Source organism: Jatropha curcas, chromosome 1 (genome assembly GCF_041381405.1).
Source record: "Jatropha curcas cultivar XTBG-Jc1 chromosome 1, XTBG_Jcur_1.0, whole genome shotgun sequence".
NCBI classification, from domain to species: Eukaryota; Viridiplantae; Streptophyta; class Magnoliopsida; order Malpighiales; family Euphorbiaceae; genus Jatropha; species Jatropha curcas.
The window spans coordinates 32,734,748-32,756,872 of record NC_143151.1 but is presented as its reverse complement, the minus strand read 5'-3'; the positions used below and the strand labels follow the sequence as shown (position 1 = coordinate 32,756,872).

Sequence of the window (22,125 nt, the reverse complement as noted above, 5' to 3'; positions counted from 1 at the left end):
GTCTATTTTAGGATGAGGATGGTAGAAAGATACTTGAAAAATAAACCCTATGGATATTCCGTGGGAGTACCTTCTGCGAAATCTAATTCCTAGAAAATATGATTTGTATGTTTTTGGTATTTTATAAATTAATTTTTCAAAAAATAAATTGTTTTCATCTTGTAAAAGACGATAATGTTAATAATATAAATTTAGAGTATATGTTAGGTAATATAATAAATTGGTACTTAATCAAGAATATGCTTGCTAAAAAAAATTAGTGAAACTTGTTTAGCTTTCATTCTAAAGAATTATTTTCCTTATGGAAGGGAATTGGAATGGCAGCTTATTTAGAGGCATTTTTGATAAAATTAGCTATTTTAAAGCGTTTAGTCGGTGAATATTTGAATAGCTTTTCACGAAACATTAAAAGTTAAATATTATAAGAATTAACTTTTTATAAAATGATATCTAAAATTTAATCCAAACATTATATTATCGAATAATTTTTCAAGTAGCATGGAGTGTTTTAATCACAATCGACATATACGTGTCGATCATTTTCCACACATAAGTTTGAAATATGGGAACGAACGCTAACAGTTTTCTAGACTTTTCAAAACTGCAAGGCCAAAGAGGCGCTCTTTCATGATGGAAATTTCTAGGCATTCCTGCACTACTAGAACTTGTATTAAAAATAGAATTTGGGAGAGTATGAAGAGGCTAGATTATGCTACACAAAGATCACTCTCTAGAAACGCTTGTAATGTCAGGAGTCTCGTGCATGTAGTACTCTCTATTCGAAATCTTACTTTTCCTATGATCATGTCCACCTAATATTATATTTATCAAAAAAAAAAAAAAATTCCATTCTTGAGGACTTTGGATCTCTAAATTGATTTTTTTTTTACTACAATAAGGGAGCACAAGCTCAAAAAGAACTAAACAAAACCATTATGAGAAGATGACAACCAATCAGGGAAGAAAGCACAATCATGATCTAAATCAAAAGGAGGATGAGATAGAACATGACAACCAATCAAATGTTGAAATTAGATTCTTTATTATATACATGGAAACCACTTCAATGTAATAAATTCTTCACCAACCCCTTTACAACTTTTAGTAGGCAAATCATCTGAATTAATCCAATCTATTACCAGCCTATTACCACAATCAATTAGCAATTTAACAATCTTTAAACTCTTGGCCAATTTAATGCCTTCATATACTGCCCAAACCTCAGCTTATTGTCTAAATTGATTTTGATATTACTTTGAACTTATATTTATAAGTTCATAGCTTTTCCTTATCTCGGAATTTTTATCCCTATAGCATAATTTTTTGTTGTTACTTAATTTGAACTATATCTTTAAGAATTTATTTGATAAATGAATTTAAAACGTGGATTCAATTTAAAAATTAGAAGGATTATTAGGAATTTGATCTAGTTATATTAAATCTGTATAATTCAATTTTTAAAATTTTTAAATCTTCATTTTTCTTTTTTTTTTTTTAAATCAAACACAGAAAATTCGGACTATAAATAAATTTTACAAAATTTTGTACAATTCATTTATTCCAAACAAGAGATAAACTAACAGTACAATCAAAATTTACAAGTGAAACTAAAATTTGGTGTATTGATCATTTCTTGGATCAATTCTTGATCAGTTCTTGGATCAATTCTTGATCAGAAGTAACATTACAGAGCTACATGTTTCTTGTTTAACCAAGAAAGCTTAAAAGATAAAATCACAGTTAACTTGATAGACATGGCATCTTCCCATAATTGGGTTATTAGAGGTTGATATCACTAATGAGGAACTGAGAGAGCTTTAGGCAAGGTTTCATGGCCAGCAATTGATATATTCTGCAACTTGCAATCAGCTGAGAATAACTGAGCAGAGATTCCATTACTTTCTTCCATTGAAATTTTATTAATAATTTGAAGCAAAATATGTTCAAGCTCTTCCCCATCACTCCATTCATGGATTTCTGCCTTTATAAGCATTGGATTTCTGCAAATCAAATCCCACACTGGAAAATTCTTTCTTGGCATCAGATAATCTGACTCTGTAAGCTTCAAACTCGGGCAATAATCTCCAATTCCATCTCCAAGATAGACTATTTTCTTGTTTCCTTCCTTTGCTATTGAAGTTTGGATTCTTTCAAGTATGAGAGCCTGTTTCACACACAACCACAAATTTAGAATTTCCTTTTCTTATTACAAAACAAAACTTAAAAACTGAAATCCCAAGATTAATTCATGCTAAAATACAAATTTTTTATATATTTCGATCAGTTGTCAATATTTTATAGAAATATTTGGTGATAATATTGGTGGGTCACAAAAGAACATGACAGAAATATTGTCAAGAACATAATCTAAAATAAGATTAAATCAAATATAGGTTCCAAACATTCTGGACCCAGGTAACTAATACTATAATTTCATGATTTTTTTTTTTTTTTTACAATAATACTCTGTTTGACCCTTATAAACAAGGGTTGGCTTACGTGTATCCAGGTTTTGCATGACCATAACCAATTTCTAAATAATATTATCTTAGATAAACTCTTATAATATAAAATAAAGTATATACCTTGCACATGTTTGGTGGGCAACGGCTGCAACCATGAGAAGATTGAGTAAAATCATGGTAAGGGAAAATTCTTAATCTCCCTTCTTCATCAACATATCCTGGATTTGTGTTAATTTCTGAGAAACAATCCCTTACTCCAAGATGTTCCAAGATTGTCTCAATGAAGAACATATTTGCATCACTAACAATCCTTAACTCACACCTGAAATTAATTAATTAATTACTTTAATTCATTAATGAAAGTGCAAGAAAATTATTTTAAACCAAAAAAAAAAAAAAAAAGAAGAAAAATTTAAGAGAGGTAGACTTATTGTACCCTAGAGCATGAGCCGACTTAATAGCAGGAACAATCCTGGGATGAATAGGAACACGTTTCAAGACTTGAACAATGTCTTCAATGGTTTTTCCTTGTGAATGAAGCTCCTTCATCATCTTATCCTGCAATTTCCATAAAGAAAATAGTTTTATTACAAATGAAAACGAGGAGTTGAAACGAAATTAACCCAACAAAAGTTACTAAAGAAAAGAAAACAAAAACAATAAATGTTTAAAAAGAGAAGAAAGAAAGAAAGAAAGAAAAAGAACATTCTTGATACTAACCATGAGAGAGTTCCAAGGCATGGTGGGGAGGAGTTGATTGAACAAATCAGTAAAACCCAGTTCATCAATGACCCAATTGTCGCTATCAACGTCAATAATAGTCTTATCAAAATCAAAAATCACAACAATTCCCGCCATTTCTAGTAAATTAAGATTTCTGCGAAGAATCTGAAAGAAAGAAGTTTTTGACTTGTGTGGATTTAGAAACAGAGGAAGGAGGGTATTTATATGGGTAAAAAGATGGCAAATAGCCTGTGTTACGCATGTGTGTTCGTGAAGAATAATAGTTACAACTCAACAAATCGATTCCTAGATGCCATTGGAATATTACGTGAAAATGATTCTTCTCTGGTAAAGTAGGAAGCAGCAGTCCGTTAATTTGGGTCACCTATCTAATATGGTATCCTCAACCCTAATATTGAATCCTGTCTGTTCTTAGCCGTTCGATTCAATTACATTGATGTTGACCTAATGTCAAAAGGATGTTGATCAAACCTAATTTTTTCTGATCTTAGCTGTTGTTGAATAAATAGTGATTTTTCCCATGAAATTTTGGTCGCTGCTAATTATATAATGGCCTCTAAAATTAAAATTCAAATCCTAATTAGAATCGGATTAACTATTTAAAACATTAACTAGTACTATTAAAATGGGTGGTTTGAAATTATTTCTCTTAAAATAAAGTTAAGAGTTCGATATTTATAAATAAAGCAAATACTCATTTAGATTTTTTTTTTTTTTTTTTTTTGTCAATAGACTAACTGAATACGAACAAGATTTAGTATCTATTCGGTAAAATTAGTTGTTTTGATATCTGTTAGCTGTTTTAATATAATAAATATTTCAAAATTAACCTTTTATAAAACGCTACATTAATCTCTAAAAACTAAGGGTCCAAATCCTATGTTACAAAACACTATAAAAATAGCGTTATTAAAACGCTAAACATATATTACAGAACACTATAAACATAGCGTTGTTAAAACACTAAAAATTATTTACAAACTGTTACCGAACACCCGCTTAATCCTCGCCCAATGGACTAGGGATATATGTAACTCTCACCACCAACACATTATTTTTTTTTAAAGAGAACCACCAACGTTATTAGTAATAATTTATATTTATAAATATAATTACATTATAATTCTATTACACATTTATTATATTTGTAGCATATAAATTTCATGGATTTCTGGAAAAAACATAAACGCGGGAATAAGGGAATATTCTAGGGATACGAAATTCAGTTGGCCACCTTTGAAACACACTTGTACCGCATTTTCTAAGGCATTGTTATCAGAAGAGAATATACCGAGAAGAGTCCTTGTCGGTGATCTTGGAATCTTTTTTTTGTGCCTCGTGTGGCTGCTAAGCTAAGCTAAGCTAAATCTTTGAAACCAACTTCCCAAATGGAGCGTGCTCACATTGCACCCACCCATTTTAAGTTTTCTAGTAATATTTTTTTTTTCTTTTATGTTATCAAGTTAATACAAGAAAATATTACTGAGATTTCGTTTCTCAAATTATTAATAGGATATAAACGAATTTAAATTAATTATAAAATTTATTTATAAATTATAAAACTTTAATTCAAATTTCACATCAAGCATTGAATTAAATTATAAAAATTATATCAATCAAGGTCTTAAAATTTAAAATCATTAATATTTTCAATAAAATAATTATGTTAGATTTTATTATTTTTTTTTTGTAGCCAAGTAAGGTGTGTCAAGACATTGTTGCTTCTTCAAATTTGATTTTAATTTTCCTAAACCAATTATAAATATAATATAGAAAATTGGGTAAGCAAGGACAAGTGTCGTATCAGATTCTTTTGTATAGGCAACGATTTGAAATTGTGGCAATTGATTTTAAGGACAGGTCTCCCATGGCCTTTGGTGGGCTTTGAGCTTGTCATTATTTTTTGTTTTTTGAGTTTAATATTTGTAATTATAAGGTTCTCAGCTTCAACTTGTGTCTTTTTAATAATATCTCCTAATCGTAATGTAATATATAAATAAATAAATGTTACAAAATCTTATACGTAACTTCTACATTGCATGTTTAATTTATTGTTATCAACTAATTAATAAAAAGCATCAGCAGCCATTTTTAATTTCGAAGTTGAACCTTCATTAGAATCAAAATTACAAGCAAAAGTATATTATTTAGCATATGTTCTGTAAAATTAAGTGTTTTGGTAAAGTAGTTTTTCACGAAATGTTAAAAGTTAAACGTTACATGAGTTAACTTTTTACAAAACAATATCGTAACTTTTAAAAACTACTTAAAAAGTATCTGCCGAACACAAACTTAGTTATTCGATCAAAAATTAATTTAATTAGTTTAAGATGGTCTATTTTTAAGAAAATTCACTTTCAAAAATATACACTTTTAAGAAAGTTACTTTATATATTTCTTACGTGAATAAACTTTTTAGAGAGTAAATTGCTCAAAAGTTATAAAAGATAATAATATCCACAATAATATAATTAGTAAATGATAAATGATAATAATATTTTTAAAAGGTTAAATTGATAAATCAATTGTACTTAATTAGGACTATATTTTTTTTCCTTTGGAAATTAAGAATAAGTTACTTTTGTTATATAAGGAAAATATAATGTCCTGTTTAATTGAAAGTTGTATTGATAATAGAAATAAAAAAATATATATATGGGTTGTACTTGTTTAAATCGGGTTTATAACCTCATTCATAGATTAAATTAATAAAAAATTTTCTTATTTTATCATTTTTTCCAGTATATGATCAGAAATATAAAATCATGAAATTAGTTTAGATATACGAATTCTAAAAAATAAGTAATAAGTGAAGTTGTACTTTTGTACTTAGTGGCAATCTACCAAATTCTCTAAAATTTGCTGCATTTTATCCTCTTAAAAAATTCTCTACAATTTGCAATCTTTTATCCTCTTAACGTGCATAAATATAAATAGTTTTTTTTTTCACAAATATAAATTGTTTTAAAAATATTTAAGAGTAATTAATAAAATATTTTCAATTTTATGCTTATTTAACTATCTCCATAGTTTTGAAGAATTAATTATTTATTTAATTATTGTGTGATAATTTTAAACGATTTATATTTATGAACGAAAAGAACACGTAAGAGTGAGAAAGAGAAGAAATATTCCTCCATTTTTCAATGTAGATTTATTTCTTTTTAGACGGTGGAGCACTAAGATTATCTTTAAGAAAAATATTTAAGTATTGAAGTAATAATTTATAGCATGTATTTTTTTTAAGTGCAAAATGTTAGAATTCCAGAGTTTTTTTTTTTTTTTACAATTTACAACGTGTCAAAAAATATAATATTAAGTTCATTCACTACAAAAAAAAAAAGGCATTTTGCGACCGACCAATGCCAAAAAATCGGTCGCTAAATTCAATTAGCGACCGATATTTGTCGGTCGCAAATATGTTCGTCGCAAAATATTTTGTAACCGATTTTTTCGTCAGTCGCAAATTAGCGACCAATAAATCGGTCTCAAAATTGAAAAAAATCGGTCGCAAATTTTGGTTGTGTTTTCAGTTGCAAAAAGCGGTTGCAAATTGGTCGCAGAAAATTCTGTCGCAAGTCGGTCGCAAATTGTAAATTTAAAATTTTTATTTTTGGTTGCTAATCGGTCGCAAATTGGTCGCAATATTGAAAAAATTTTAAAAAAATAAATATTATTATAAAACCATAATTTTTTCGCACCTGTGAAAATTGACATATATATATATATCACAAACGCAATTCAAAAACAATATAAAAATGTAACAAAATGTCACAAAACAAATGAAAAACTAAAAAGAACACCAATATCAAAACCAACTAAACTCCATACAAAAAAAAAAAAAAAAAAAACTAAAATCAGTGAACTTATTCAACATATATTATAGCCACCCAGAAAAATATGTTCCACTTCTACATTAATAACAGTTGCAAATACAGTGCTTTGCAGCACCATATTCCAACTCCTTATATTGTAGCCTATAAATTAGGGTAACATGGCCCCTCTTTTAAAAAAATTGTCACCCGATGTTACTTTCATCTTCTCTTTCAATTTGCTTTTTTTTTTTTTGGACAATATCCTTTACCTGGCTCTTCAACATGCCAATCATCTATGGCTCACTGCACCGCTCACTGTTGCTGGGTACTGCAGAACTTGGTATCCGAAGGGATTCACTAGTTCCGCAACGTTCCCAATTGCAATATCATTTTTTCTCGAAAATAATTTCCACAACTGCTCCACATACTGTCAAACAACAATTATATTGCGACATTAAACGGTCATAATTTTGGATAACAGAAATTTATCATTAACATATGATAACTATACTACTGTGATTCATCCCTTCATTACAATGAGTTTAGGTTGCATTACCTTATTCATGACTCTGACAAATACTTGGATGATAGCACGGTACACATTACCTTTGCCAACATATAATTAGCAAGAGAGACAACCCAATATATACAAAATGTAACAAGTGTAAATGGTATGATTTATTATTAGCTCTTGTAACAAGTGTAAAATATCAAATGCTTGAAACTAAAAAGCAATAAGTAGACCTCATATTGGGAAGATAACAATAAAATGAAAAGTACTTCAACCTTGGAGCTACATGTTTAATGGTAAACATAATTTTAATCTTTGTATCCTAAAATAGTAACTACAAACTTGAATAAATGGTCCATTGATTAGGAAATAGTTCAACTTTAATTGGAAAGAGTTACAACTTCAACTTCAAAGTATAAGCAAATTGACACATTATACAAACTGACTTTAAATTTGTCCATCAAATCTATCTTTTTCTATTTTGTAACTCCTTATCTGCTGCCATTGGTAAATTACAAATAATTTTAATTTGAATATAACATATTTTCCTATTCTAAACTGTATGTTGATTATATCATGTCATTACCATTCACTGTTATTCTTATTATTTAACGTCTTATTTTTCTCACTTGATTTATTTGTGATCCAATATCATCTGCATATAAAAATTAATCCTTTTGTTTATATTTATCAAAAGGTAGAAATAGGGGATAGAAGAATTCTTCAGTACTGAGTATAATTAGCCCCTAATTAGACCCTAATAATTATTTAGTTTATTCATATTTCTTGTGCTAATTGCATGCAATTTCACTTGTAGCTAAATCTTTCAGGTCCTAAACTATTACTTCAAACATGTATCATACATAATAAGCTTTTTGAATCATCTAATATAATTGATATGGTCTTTGAATGTATGACCAGAATATAGCACTTAGCCTACAAAAACTACTTTAATATTCACTTATATCCACTCTCATTGGTCAATATATGATACTACAAAATTTGCAAAATAATATTCACAAATAATAGGACATGGAGATCGCACTAGGATGCACAACAGGTGGTTGCTCCATTCCAATTGTCCTCTTCTATATTAATGAATTGAAAAACATTAAAACACACTTTGATTTAACGAAAACAGACTGTTATTTGGTTAAAACTTCATAATCATTTAACGAAAATAAGTTACTATTTTCCAAACCAGATTTTCCAAATAAAAAAAATCACAACAAACAGTTTGCCTATGTACCATTTATGGTCTCCTTAACGTGTAAAGAGAAAGATGAATAAGAGTGTCTCAATCAAATAAGGCATGATAATTAAAAATAAAAAAAACAAAGATAAAAAATAACAATTACAGAATGATTAACAAGGAGATGTCAATCAACTTTTAATAATGAAAAAATTAAATCAAATTGTAATCACTTGTGAATCTTCACCCGATGAATGCAGCTGAATCTGAGAAGAGGATAGGATAATACAACGAAGAGAAGAGATGAAAGGGTTTTGTTGAGGTATTTTTGTTCAATTCAACTGGGCATCTCTAAAACATGGCGTGCAGTTGGGCGCTCTAATATTTTGCCCTAAAAAATTATATGGGCAGTGGTAGATATTTAATAATTCGCCCCTAATTTAGTGCCCTAAAAAAAATCGAAAAAAAAATTGCAAGACTTACCTCAACTTGTGTCCAAATAGCAATGGAGTGACCGGAGTTGCAATGGAGCAGAGATGGCGGCGTCAGGCGGGCTGGAACGGCGTCAAGAAGGACTGGAGCGGCGCTGCGAATGGAGGAGAGGAGAGGAGGAGGAGAAGAAAGAAAGAAGAAAGAAGAAGGAGGGTGTCTGGCGTTTAAAGCCCTAAAATTTGCGACTGACTGATCGGTTGCAAATGTCATTAATATCGGTCGCAATTTTTTAACTCAGCGACGTCGTTTTACTTCGCAATAAAATTGCGACCGATTTGCGACTCAACCTGTCGGTCGTAAAAAATCGGTCGCAAATCAGTCGCAAATCGGTCTCAGAACTTATTCCTAATTTTGAAGCGTGCAATTTTGCGACGGAAAAAACATTGTCGCAAATCGGTCGCAAATCTATAGTACACTAGTCGCAAACTGAAAAACAAACTCACGAGAATTTTTAGCGCTACAATTAGCGACTGTTTGTCTATAGGTCGCAATTCGGTCACAAAATTGCAACCGATTTTAGGCGGTCGCAAATCGGCGATTTTTTTGTAGTGATTGGTAGCTAGTGAGTCCCATGTTTTGTTGTTTGCCCTTATATCACACACATTGTGATGGCTTGCTTATAGATTTTTGAGCGTGGCTTATGATGCAATTGATGCATTCTTTCTGTTTAATTTTTACCGAAGGATCTTTTAATATGTCTTCATGCACCTCACCACACATCTTCCATTAAAGAAAAGCAAAATACTTTAACCTAGTTTCTAGTATTATTCTACCACTACTTTCTCTTTCACTATTTTCTTTTCTTTTCTCATTAGTTATTATACGTAACTGAAGTGCTTACATCTGATCTGTTATAGTTTCTTTTTCTGCTTCTTGGTTACCGAAAAAAACAAAAAAATGACACCATAGACATATATAGTATACTCCACCCAAGAAAAAAAGGGAGAAGAAGCATTGTCTTCTTCTGTTGCTTTGTTGAATTTACGTGGCCATGAGATTGTAGTGTGCAGCTAAAATGCTGCTAATTGGTTGAAAAGTATATTACACTTGGTGCAGGATAACGTGATATATTATCTCTCGTCTTTGCTAAAGTTCACGATCATTTCAACACTTTTCGTTGTTTTCTGTTGGTTTCTTTCTACTTTTTCTTTGGATTTTTCTTGCCTTTTCAATTCCTTTTTCCTCCGTAAATTCTTACTTTTCCTTAATCACATTTTACATCAATTATATATATATATATATATATATATATATATATTTTTTTTTTTTTTTTTTATTAATGTTTCACTGATAGCAGAACAGACTGGATATCTGTGGTGGTTTTAATCTGCTGTGCTGTAACTAGCATTTAAGCTGGTTGGTTTACGTTTAGAGGAATAGTTTGGGTTTCATTAGCATTTTCCTTGCTTGAAATTTCAGTCATTTTGCTTCTCAACTAGAATCAGAAAAAGCCTACCCTATTTGGTGAAAAGGAGAAAAAGAAACAATCAAAACTAGCTTAGACAATTTGTTTTCTTTCTGCAAAATGAAATGTTATTGGATTAATCCTTTGTGTAAGTTAGGCTACTCAAAACCATTAGATATTGAAGATATTCCTTTCCTAATTCCTGAAGAATAATTATAGTTTGTCTAAGCTTTTTTTTAAACTTAGTCCTCTCAAGCTGATGGAGAATTATTCTAGCTTCTCTAAAAAGTTGCAGTACAATAGCTTTTATAATTATTCATTAGGATTTATATCCTATTAAAAAGCATTCACTTTATAAATGGGTTCCAACTCTCAAGAAAATAGAATAGCATAGTTAGGAACAATAGCAAGAATATTAAATTATTTATAGTAATATAGAATATTACTTATTTTTATAAAGTTGATATAGTGCAAATATAAGATACCTACTAATGAAATTAGTAAAAATAAGCTCCAAAAACCATCAAATCACTGCTATTATACGGAAGTATTTTATTTCAAAATCACTCTCCGAATATGAAGATTCATGTGCACATTATATAATCGATCGAATCGTAAAATGATCAATTTTCTAATTCAGATTTAGCTCACATTTAAAATTGATCGGTTTGGTTTCAAACCACCGAACCAGTTAAAACTGAAATCAAACCTTGGTCAACGGTTTCAAGTTCTAAACCGTAACCGAAATCGGATATTTAAAAATTTTTGACTATTTACTTTGTTTAGTATAACATAATATTTATTTCCAATTTTTGCTAAAACTATTATTATAGAGAAGTGTAATTATTATAATATTTTATTTTAATAATTTTTTATTACTTTCAATTTATTTTTATAATCCATAAAAATTATTTGTAAATAAAATTATTAAGTTTGAATTATTTTATATAGTATATAATTATCTTTTAAAAAAAAATCAGTTCGACCCTGATTTACTATCTAACTCTTAATTTTCTGTTTTTACCCACTTGATGATGACCGAAGTTAAGGTGGGTCTAAGATTATATATAATTGAATACAACACTTATTAATGGGATAACCTTGAAAAAAGAAAATGATAAATGTACCTAATATTTCATTTAACGAATATATTCCAAAATCTAAAATTTTGTATAAATTTTAAATTCACTTGATGTATATCAAAGATTCAACTATATAAATTATAAGGAAATAATCAATAATAAAAGTTCTAAGAATTATAATTTTTTATAAGAGAATTATTGTACATTGCCATTATAATCAAATTCAACCAAAAAAGTGTCCAAATTCATTCACCTGCCAAAAGAAGATGAAATGAAGTTTCTGGAGTGGCACATATACAAGTTTGAAACATGGGATGGCAAAGATCTTTGTTGACTTTTCAGAACTGCAAGGCCAAGAAGCAGCCATATGTGATGTAAAAGTTTAATAACTAGCAATTTCTAGTTATTTCCACAGCAGATATAGCCAACAGATTCAGCTCACGTGTGACGCCCACTGCCATGGCTATTTTTTCTTTACACAAATATTATTATGGTTATATTTTATAACATCCCAATTGCAGCAGAATTCAAACTCAATCCCATCAATCAACACAGTAAAGTATATTTAGGATAACCCGTCTATTAAGGCAACCCAAAACATCAAGAGATCAATTATTTAAACTATCATTGCTTTTAGAATAGTAAAAGATCTAGTAGTTAAATGCACTAATTCCATCTTGTTGATTGCAGATCAAGTCATACAGTTGACTTTTGGAAAGGACTTTAAATGTAATTACTCTTCAGTCTAAAAGGGATTAGTCTGTCGTATAACCGTTAAATGAGAGGTAAGAGGAAAAAAAAAAATCCATTCTTGAGGAGTTTGGACGGAGTGGAATCTGAATTGATACTGACATCCACTCAAAAAACTAACCTACATTTATTAATTCAGAACCTTTGCTTACCTATCTAACATCGAAACTTTATGCCTAAACCATAGATTTACAGGTGAAATCAAACTAGGTACATAGATTATTTTCTCGAATCAATGCTTGATCAGAAATAGCATTACAAAGGTACATGCTTCTTGTTAAACCAAGAAAGCTTAAAAAAATAAAAATAGTTGATATGGTAGACAACAATTGATACCATTAATGAGGAACAAAGAGAGGTTCAGGGAAGGTTTCATGGACAGCAATTGATATATTATGCAACTTGCAATCAGCTGAGGATAACTGTGCAGAGTTTCCATTACTCTCTTCCGCAGAAATTTCATTAATAAGATGAATCAAATTATGTTCGAGCTCTTCCCCATCAGACCATTCACGAAGTTCTGCCTTTACAAGCTTTGGATTTTTGCAAATTAAATCCCACATTGGATAATTCTTCCTTGGCATCAGATAATCTGACTCTCTGAGCTTCAAACTTGGACAATAATCTCCACTTCCATCTCCAATATAGATTATTCTCTTTCCTTCTCTTGATATTGAAGCTTGGATTCTTTCCAGTATAGGACTCTATTTCACACAAAAACACAAAATTAGGATTTTCTTTTCTTTTTCACCAAAAAAAAAAAAAATCCAAGTTACGAAATTTTCTTTTTCTTTTCTTTTTTTAAATGCAAAGTTAAGATTAAATCAGTGCTAAAATGCAGAAGTATCTGAATATATAAATAGAACTTTTGTCATAAAAGTACACAATTTGACAGCAACCAGATATATGTATTGCCAAATTCATTTAAGCTAAAATCTCTATTTTGATTCGTTCGGTTCATGGATGGATTCATATTTTAGAATCTGTTTGACAGATATCTTACAAACAGGGCTTCCGTGTGTCCATACCTTGACCATATAAATAATATTATCTTAAAAGAATCTGATAAATTCTAATAATTATAAAATAAAGTATATACCTTGCACATGTTTGGTGGGCAACGGGGGCAGCCATGGGGAGATTTAGTAAAATCATGATAAGGAGAAATCCTTAATCTCCCTTCTTCATCCACAAATCCTGGATTTGTGTTAATTTCGGAGAAATAATCCCTTACTCCAAGATGCTTCAAGACTGTCTCAATGGTGAACGTATTTGCATCACTAAGAATCCTCAACTCACACCTGAAATTCATTAATTAATTAATTATCAACATGCAAGAAAATTATTTTAAACTGAAAAAAAAAAAAAAAAAAAAGTAAAGGCAGGCAGACTTATTGTACCCTAGAGCGTGGGCGGCCTCCATGGCGGGAACAACCCTGGGAATAACCGGAATACGTTTCAAGACTTCAGCAATGTCTTCAGTGGTTTTTCCATGTGAATGAATCTCCTTCATCATCCTACCCTGTAATTTCCAAGCTTGAACAAAATAAGGAACTGGAGTGTACTATTAATTGATTGGATATTTAAACAGAGAAACCAGAAATGAACAGTAATTAAAAAGAAAGAAAAAGAACAATTCTTGATACTAACCATGAGAGAGTTCCAAGGCATGGTGGGGAGGAGTTGATTGAACAAATCAGTAAAACCTAGTCCATCAACAATCCAATTATCGCTTTCAACATCAACAATAGTAAAATCAAAATCAAAAATCACAACGATTCCTGCCATTGCTAAAAAGTTAAAACTTTCTGCAAAAAGTCTGAAAGAAAGAAAGAAGAAACTGTTGTGTTGTGTATGAATTTTGACACGGAGGAATGGGAGGTATTTATAGAGGTAAGAAGATGGGTTGGGCATAGCCGGGTTAAAAGATGGATATGCCAATGGAATATTACGTGACGACTGACGAGAATATGTTTCTCCGATAAAGTTGGAGGCTATATTCAAATAACGTTGGCGGTATAAGAACTTCTTGTTTCAAAATCTCGTTTTACATCTCGTTTTCGAATTTACACAATTTCGCATTTTCAAGTTTCCGCGTTCCGGTCTACCCGAACATAGGTTCACTTTCCTAGTTACTGTCTTTACACCCTGAATGTTTGTAGCCATTCGATCTGATGACTTGATCTTAGTCAATAGGCCAATGAAATTTAGCCGTTGAATAAATAGTGGTTTTCAATGAAATTTAACTATTTAATTGAACTCATAAATTCACATACATTTCAAATACTATTTAAAGTCTACTTAATACTGGTATAAATTAGTTAAAGTAGATTGTATAAATAAATTATATCTACAAGATTAGAAGTGAGAGACTTTACAGACTTATTAATCAGATATAATTAATTATAATTTTTAAATGATTTAAACACCCAATTATCTAATAATACATCCACATTGCGCCAACAAATCTTAATTAATATTTTCAAAATTCTATCCGTTGAACTCAAACCTTCTTTATTATTATAACCAATTCATATTGGTCGCTGAAGTGTCAAAAGAAACTATAATTGGTAATTTAAGTGAGAGACACACATGGTGGCCAACAATGCCGAGGGCCATGTGACTGGCCACCGATCAAAATTCTCATTCTTGTCCATATGTCTGCTTTTTATATTTATATTAGTTTTAACCTAATGTTTTTTAGACAATAATATAGTATATATTAGGCAAGTAGTCAAGTACACTATATATATGTCTGCTTTCTATTTTTATAGTAAAACGGTTCGTTTTAACCTAATTTTGTCGGACAATAATATATATATAAGGCATCCACGGTTAATGACATTGATCCGACGACATCTGTTGCTCTCTAAAAATTAGTTCAAAAAAAGAAAGATTATTTAAATCTTACGTTCCGGCTAAACACCTCATTCTAAATCACTGTAGAATCACGTATAAGCACTCGAATACAAGCATTTCTGGAGCTTGAAATTTATAAACATATAAGATTGATCCTGTTAGTATAATGTTAATAATACGGTGGGACTCAACTCACTCTCCAAAACTCAAATCTCGTTTGCGCTAAGACAGAGAGAAACAACAAAAATGGCATGGTACTCTTGACCCCACCCAATGAAAAAAGGGACAAGAAGCATTGGTTTCTGCTGTTGGTTTGTTGAATAAACGCGGCGAAATCCCAGTGGTCTGAAAAGATAGATCGGACACGTGATAGTTCATTGGCCTTGTTTTTGAAATGTTGGGAGAATTTCTACCAGGTTGTTTGTTAGTTTTCCTTCGATTTTTCTCCCCTGTTCTTTGTCTCTTTATCCATAAATTTATTCTTGTTTTTTCTAATTATTTTTTCATCAATAGCTTCAATAAAAGCACCTTTCGATAAAATGTATTTTCTCTATTTATGAAAAAAAAAAAGTTTTAAATTATTATTACCATATACCTTTATTATTCGGTAAAGCCATTCATTCTGTTTAAATTTTTAGCACTATTGAACTATTTATTTTACATTCAAAAAAAAATATTTATTTGGTAATTAGATTATGAGAGAAAGGAAGAGAGACCGGAAGAGGAAGAAGAAGATGAAGAGGCAAAGGGTATAAAAAAGTTTTATCTCTCCTTAGACCGTTAATTTTATTTTTGACTTATATTCTAAAATAGTAAAAATATTATTGGACAGAAGAAAAATATGGTGTAAAGAACTCAAAATTTAAAGAATATAATTTTTTTATAAAGTATAAGGATATTATTATAAATTTTCCATTATTTTAATCCAAAATAACATATGGAAGAGATAAATCAAGAAAATGCAAGGAAATTATTTTGTAACTAACAAATTGTGCGTGTGGATTAGAAAGCGTTTATGGTAATATGATCTGTGTCTCTATTGAATTTGGTAGTTCAAATCCTCTATCTTCATCATAAGTAATTAGTTCATAGATATTAGGCTATATACAGAAGATTCAGGGAGTTCGTCTAACTGGCCACTTTAAAGATCTTTTAATTTTTTCAAGTTCACATTCTAAATATCATTGGAATTTCTTATTAGATCAGCCAATAATTTATTTTACTTATAATAGTTTTATTTTATGTCTGATATTGAAGAGAGGGTCATGTCTTCCATACATTATTTGTATTGATTTAAAATTTTTAATGAAATTCCAATATATTAAATTTTTTTAAAAAATAATATCTAATAATTCAATTTCAAACCAAATTTGAATTAAAATTATACCGATCAAAACTGACGTCAGATTATGGTCAACAATTCTCTTCACACTGTAATTGAAAATCCTATATTTAAGTTCTTTATTTTTTGAAACCGGAATAATTAATGGTTTTCATAAGGTTTGAAACTTTCAAAACTCTCAATTTACTTTTGGTTTTATGATAATTTTTCAAAATAAATTTTTAAAAACTTTTTTGCTAAATTGATGCAATCTTTTTAATAGTACTTATTTTTTGTTACGACATATTCAAGCTACAAATGATTTTAACTGATGATTTTCGGCAGAAACGTCGAATCAATACAAATGATGTTGGAAGCCAAAAGATATTTCTACTTGATTAGAGCTAAAACGTTATTATTATTTTTTTTTTCCACTAAAATTTCAAAAGATTATTTTGATGTGGGGTGAGGTTCTGATTGATGATTGTCGGTCCTTAGAGAGCCAACTCAGAGGATCAGTGGTGTGGATTTGGGTTGGATTCCGCAAACCAGCAAATCTGTGTACCTGATTAAAGCTCAGTTGATCGGGGATTTGTTCAATTATTTGCGGTGGTTGTTCATCTTTCCATTATCAGGAAAGTATGATATGAGAGGTTTCCGACATTGAGTTTCTCTATTACTATATATCTACATAAAATTCTTATTTACTATATATATGGTAAATAAGAATTTTCCAAGGTGAGGTTATCTTTGGTGCATGAATATAAATGGATATTTTTTTTTGTAAGACGGCGAGGAAAAAGAGATTAGAATAAAAAAATTGAATAAAATCTTTTTTTTTTCTGTTTAGTTATTTAAAATGATGGATTTGATTTGCTTTTATAATGTTAGATAATTTTGTATTTCGGTTTTTCGTTCAGTTATAAAATATAAGTCGAATTTGTTTAAAAATTAACTGAACCAACTTGATATAGATTTTGATTTCATCGATTTAATTCAGTACAGCCTTATCTAGAATTTGGGCAGATATTAAATTTGAAAACTTTAGATATTTCAAGTTTAAATTCCGACCAGTAGCAAAAAAGAGATAAGATTTCGTTCTTAGTTAGTAGGATCTTTAAAAAAAAAAAAAAAAATTTGCAATAAGCAGGAGAAAAAAAGTTTTGAAACGAGAGGAGATGTTTGACCCCATGAATGTCAAAAAAAAAAAAAAAAAAAAAAAAAAAAGATGTTTGATCCCATGGATAATGGACTACAAACGACAAAGTGCAACGGAAGCTTGTGCCATGTCCCACGAGGGAGAATTATTGAGCATGTGAGAAAAAAAGCAAGATAAGGAATACATGATTCACAGTGCTGGAATTGACATGCATGGGGTATCCTGTTGGCACTATCTACTCTATTTTCTTTCTCTATCTTAGTCACATCAACAATATAAATTCAATAACGGTAAATCATATATATATCGAATAAATGAAAAATAGATTTTATTAAATTACGATAGTTTTTACCGTATATTAAAGAAAAAAGAAAAAAATAAAGTGAGAATCGACTCGGAACCCTATGAAAATTAATTCAAGAACTCTATAACAAGATTGAAACAGTTCAAAGATCAAATCAAACTCCCCTTCTATGGCACCCAAAATTTAAGGAAGCAAGAACATCAATAATAGAGTAAAAAAGAATAAGATAAACGTCACAAGTTAATTGATAAGTTTACCTTAATTCTTGATGCAATTAGAGGAAAGCAATCTCACGATCACTCTAATCAAAGAACACGCTAAAAACATGAACAAATCTGAAGATTTATTAATTCATTGAATGATTTGTTTAACAACATAATAAAGCTATTTATACAAAATTTAAAAAGCCTGATCCTAAAGGATTTAGAATAACTAACCTTAACAAATTAAGGATAAGGAATAATTAATCCAAACCGACTAAATATAACGATTAACTAATCCAAACAAACTAAGGATAAAGAATAATTAATCCAAACCAACTAAGGATAAAAATAAAAGGGTGGCCCAATTTATTGGTGACCCAATCCATTAACAACATTACTCCTCAAAACTAACACAAATGGGCTAACTTATTATGCCAAAGTTAGGCTCTATTACGGCCAGGGCATGCTACACTATTGACATATGTCTCCAACAATGTAAGAACACTTGTTGAAAGCAAGATCATGAAGTTCTTATGTAACTTGGTCTTAAACATATAAGGACATGGCTGCCCATATCTCTTTGTATAACTTCTTGTAATTTGTCCATTAGGAAGCACCAACGGATCTCCTTTGTTGTTTTCCATGTTTCCTTGAGCTCTATGGTTGAGTGGTAACGAATCCGTATCATTCCCCTTTTCCTCAAAAAGATTCGTCCTCGAATCTTAGTTAGAAGTTGAGGTACTCATGATTCCTTGAGCTCCATAGTTGAGTAAGAACGAATCCGTACGAAGAATGATATTTGAAAAACTTATGTTTTTATTGCTTTGATTTGATTTGTAAAGAATTCAAACATTTGGTTTAAGCGAGTTTAATCTAAAAGTATATATTGTGAAGGTACATTTTTTAAAATGATAAAAATATTTAAAACACTATGATATAAATTGTCTTTAATTCTTACGTTTTTCAATTTTTAATTCTTTTAAAAGCCAAAAAGAAAAAAAGAAGTTCCGCCTCTTCTGCTTTATTTTGTGATGAACCCATTTTATTGTCTTTTATCAACAGTAAAGTAACTCATGCTCGGTGTCTCGTAGCTCACATGGTAGGCACCCGTTGTAATAAGAGGAGCTAATTCTCAGCCCAACCCAGTCGCAGGTCGACGGTGGCTGCCGGCCATGCCTGGTGGAGGCTTTGCCTCCCAAGGCAAAATGTTCGGTTTGTTCTAATGATTTCTTTATTTGATATATATATATATATATATATATATATTGAGAGGAAAGGAAAATATTAAGATAGATAAAACTTCATTTTTTTTATTATACTAATGAAGGATAAATAGTAAAGTTTTAATTTAAAACTAAAAAAATATAAATATTAGATTAACTAAAAGTATTAATCTAATAAACAATCTTAATATTTTATGTCTAATTACTATATATTTTAACTTCTCACATTAATTAATAAAATTTCTTAATAAAATTTCTTAGTTTTTTTTTTTTTTTGACATGAAAAGTTCTTAGTTTTTTTTTTATTATTATACAAAGGATGAATATTAACTTAGTCAGGAAGATTAACTCAATTAAGAATATTTTATATTTTATATATATCCAATTAATATTTTAATTTTCTAATATTTATGAGTAAAAGTTATCTTATTATGAGAGTGAATTAGTTGCTTATAGTATTTATGTTTCAGAAAACACGTACGCCTATTGATATTTAAAAACGTGCATTGCAAGAGTTACTTCTCGTTATAAATATTCATTTTTTAATTCATAATTTTTTATTATTTACCAATAATGATTAATTTCCTTAAAAAATAATTCAACATAATAAAATATAAATAAAATAATATAGAGAGATAGTTTATTTTTTATACTTGCACGAAGTATCCAAGTCCATAGCTAATCTGAAAAATTTACATTGCGAGAATCAAGTCCATGACCTAAACCTTATTTGAATTTGCGCTAATCAATTAATTAGTTAGTTTGCTACCCTAGATTTGTAGACGAAGGATTGAGACTCTGGGCTTAGGCCCCCAGTTGGGCTATACTTGATAAAAGATTTAACTAACTAATGATGTTGTCTGTTGAAGGTGCTAAAACCATTATCCAAAGTCACCAATCATTGGGTCGCTAAGGTCCAATATAAGTCAATTTCAAGTTTAGGTTTCCAATTCTTTTGACAAATTTAATAGCTTTTTTATCTAAACATTGTTGAAATTAAAAGTGTACAACCTTTCTTGTTTGGTATATGATTAAATCTACCCTTTGAAATGTATTTTTGCAATTAAAACAAACCTTTTAGAACCGCTTGCTTATCAAATATACCTTATATTTCTTTAAACAATTGTTTGAGGCTAACATATCAAAACACAGTTCAGTAGATAGATCTAAGTTCGAACCTTCTTCCTTTAATCCTAAATAAAAACATCACCATATCAAATATAAAAATTAAATCTTTAGCTACAAACCATTTGTTTCTTAAAGTTACCACTTGCTTGGAGTGTCATGAAATACAAATTATAAATATTACTTTTAATGAATTTTCACAAAATAAAAAAGGTTGAGATAATTGAATTTATAATTTAGTGGTCCAATGTTTGGCAATTATAGCTTCATCCCTTTTAAATATTTCTATGTTAAGATAAAATGAAACCAAGTTGAGTTTGCCATATTTGCTTGGAATGCTCCTGCCATGTCTGCAAATCTATAAGCTTATAGGTTTCTTTATGCAGTTAATTTTTTAAACATAAGTCAAGAGTAGGTAGGGCAAAGATCCAATCAAAGCCTTTGAGATTCAACAAAATGAAGCAATACCCACTTCTCCAAAATTTATTGACACGTGTAGTTAATAGTAATTGGCATGATAAAAGGCCCAGATAATTAAATCTTAATTTTTTTTATTGGGTTAATAATATTGTAAAACTCTATTAATTATATTTAGTAAATCATAATGAAACGAAATTATATTCCATTACATAAAGTAATATTATTATTGTATTATCTCAAAAAATATTCTTACTATATAAAAAAAAAAATCAGTGCTGAAAAATCTAAAATAAATTACTTTTCCGATTTAGAAATGACCTATAAAATATATAGGCTATGGAAGTGGTAACAAGGCATTTATTTGGGCCAACAACAATCGGTTGATGTGAGCTTAAGATTGGGTTTGATTTAGTAACATTGGGCCTATTATTGCTAGGATCTTATAAAAATAGTAACCCTGGGCCTATGATGGGTTAGGGTTTGAGTAGGCCTGGTCTTGGTGTAGGAAATGGGACCCATACAAAAAGTGGAAAGACATGTAGAGAGAGAAGCAAGCTAACCCTTTTGCTTACTTTGACAAAAAGTCTTAACTGAGAAATCACCACTGTATGTAGTGGCAATAGATCACCTATTTATGGTTGGGTCCACTAACTTCCTAAGTATGAGATGGGACCCATTGCCTTTTCTTGACAAGCCATCCACAAGTAGACCCCATTTTATCTCAACTTACTAAAGCAAAACACTCTAATCTAAACATTCTCCTTCCTTTTTCTATTCAAAATCCATTATTAGACTTCATAAATCTCTTCTATATGGTTACTTCCTGTTGAAGTGTGCAAATTGGATAAATACACATTAAATAAAATTCATATAATAAGAAGGTGAACCGTAACCGATCAGATTATTTTGTATTAAAAGTAAATCTAACTCATTATAAGCCAAAATACTAATTGAATTTAATTAATTTACTCATGAGACTCAAATTTTTTAATATGTTATCTGAGTTTGAGACTCGAATCTGCATGAGGAAAGTTTCCATATGGGTTGTACTTTGA

At 29.7% G+C, this 22,125-nt stretch overlaps 2 protein-coding genes and 1 long non-coding RNA gene across 3 annotated transcripts; all 3 read right to left on the bottom strand.

Moving 5' to 3' along the window:
• Positions 1–1,530: 1,530 nt before the first annotated feature.
• Positions 1,531–3,381, bottom strand: LOC105631487 (inorganic pyrophosphatase 1-like). Its single transcript, NM_001319921.1, is given in 4 exon segments — positions 1,531–2,164; positions 2,586–2,787; positions 2,902–3,023; positions 3,186–3,381. Coding segments are annotated over 4 exon segments (831 nt in total). The 5' UTR covers positions 3,324–3,381; the 3' UTR covers positions 1,531–1,795.
• A 3,685-nt stretch (positions 3,382–7,066) lies between these two features.
• On the bottom strand, positions 7,067–9,876 carry LOC110009222 (uncharacterized). Its single transcript, XR_005177628.2, has 2 exons — positions 9,211–9,876; positions 7,067–7,451 (listed from the first exon to the last, which is right to left on the bottom strand). It is a non-coding gene; the product is annotated as an uncharacterized LOC110009222 (long non-coding RNA).
• Positions 9,877–12,559: 2,683 nt separating this feature from the next.
• On the bottom strand, positions 12,560–14,321 carry LOC105631488 (inorganic pyrophosphatase 2). The gene is made up of 4 exons (XM_012213620.4): positions 14,107–14,321; positions 13,857–13,978; positions 13,556–13,757; positions 12,560–13,160 (listed from the first exon to the last, which is right to left on the bottom strand). Exons 1-4 carry the CDS (start codon positions 14,242–14,244, stop codon positions 12,795–12,797), a joined length of 828 nt encoding a protein of 275 aa, XP_012069010.3. The 5' UTR covers positions 14,245–14,321; the 3' UTR covers positions 12,560–12,794.
• Between the last annotated feature and the right edge of the window lie 7,804 nt (positions 14,322–22,125).

Bases quoted from the DNA above. Each gene is read 5' to 3' on its own strand.
- LOC105631488 (XM_012213620.4), bottom strand. From the start codon at position 14,244: ATGGCAGGAATCGTTGTGATTTTTGATTTTGATTTTACTATTGTTGAT. The intron at 13,979-14,106 runs GTTAGTATCAAG...TGGAAATTACAG, and splicing joins TGCCTTGGAACTCTCTCATG to GGTAGGATGATGAAGGAGAT. The intron at 13,758-13,856 runs GTACAATAAGTC...AATGAATTTCAG, and splicing joins GAGGCCGCCCACGCTCTAGG to GTGTGAGTTGAGGATTCTTA.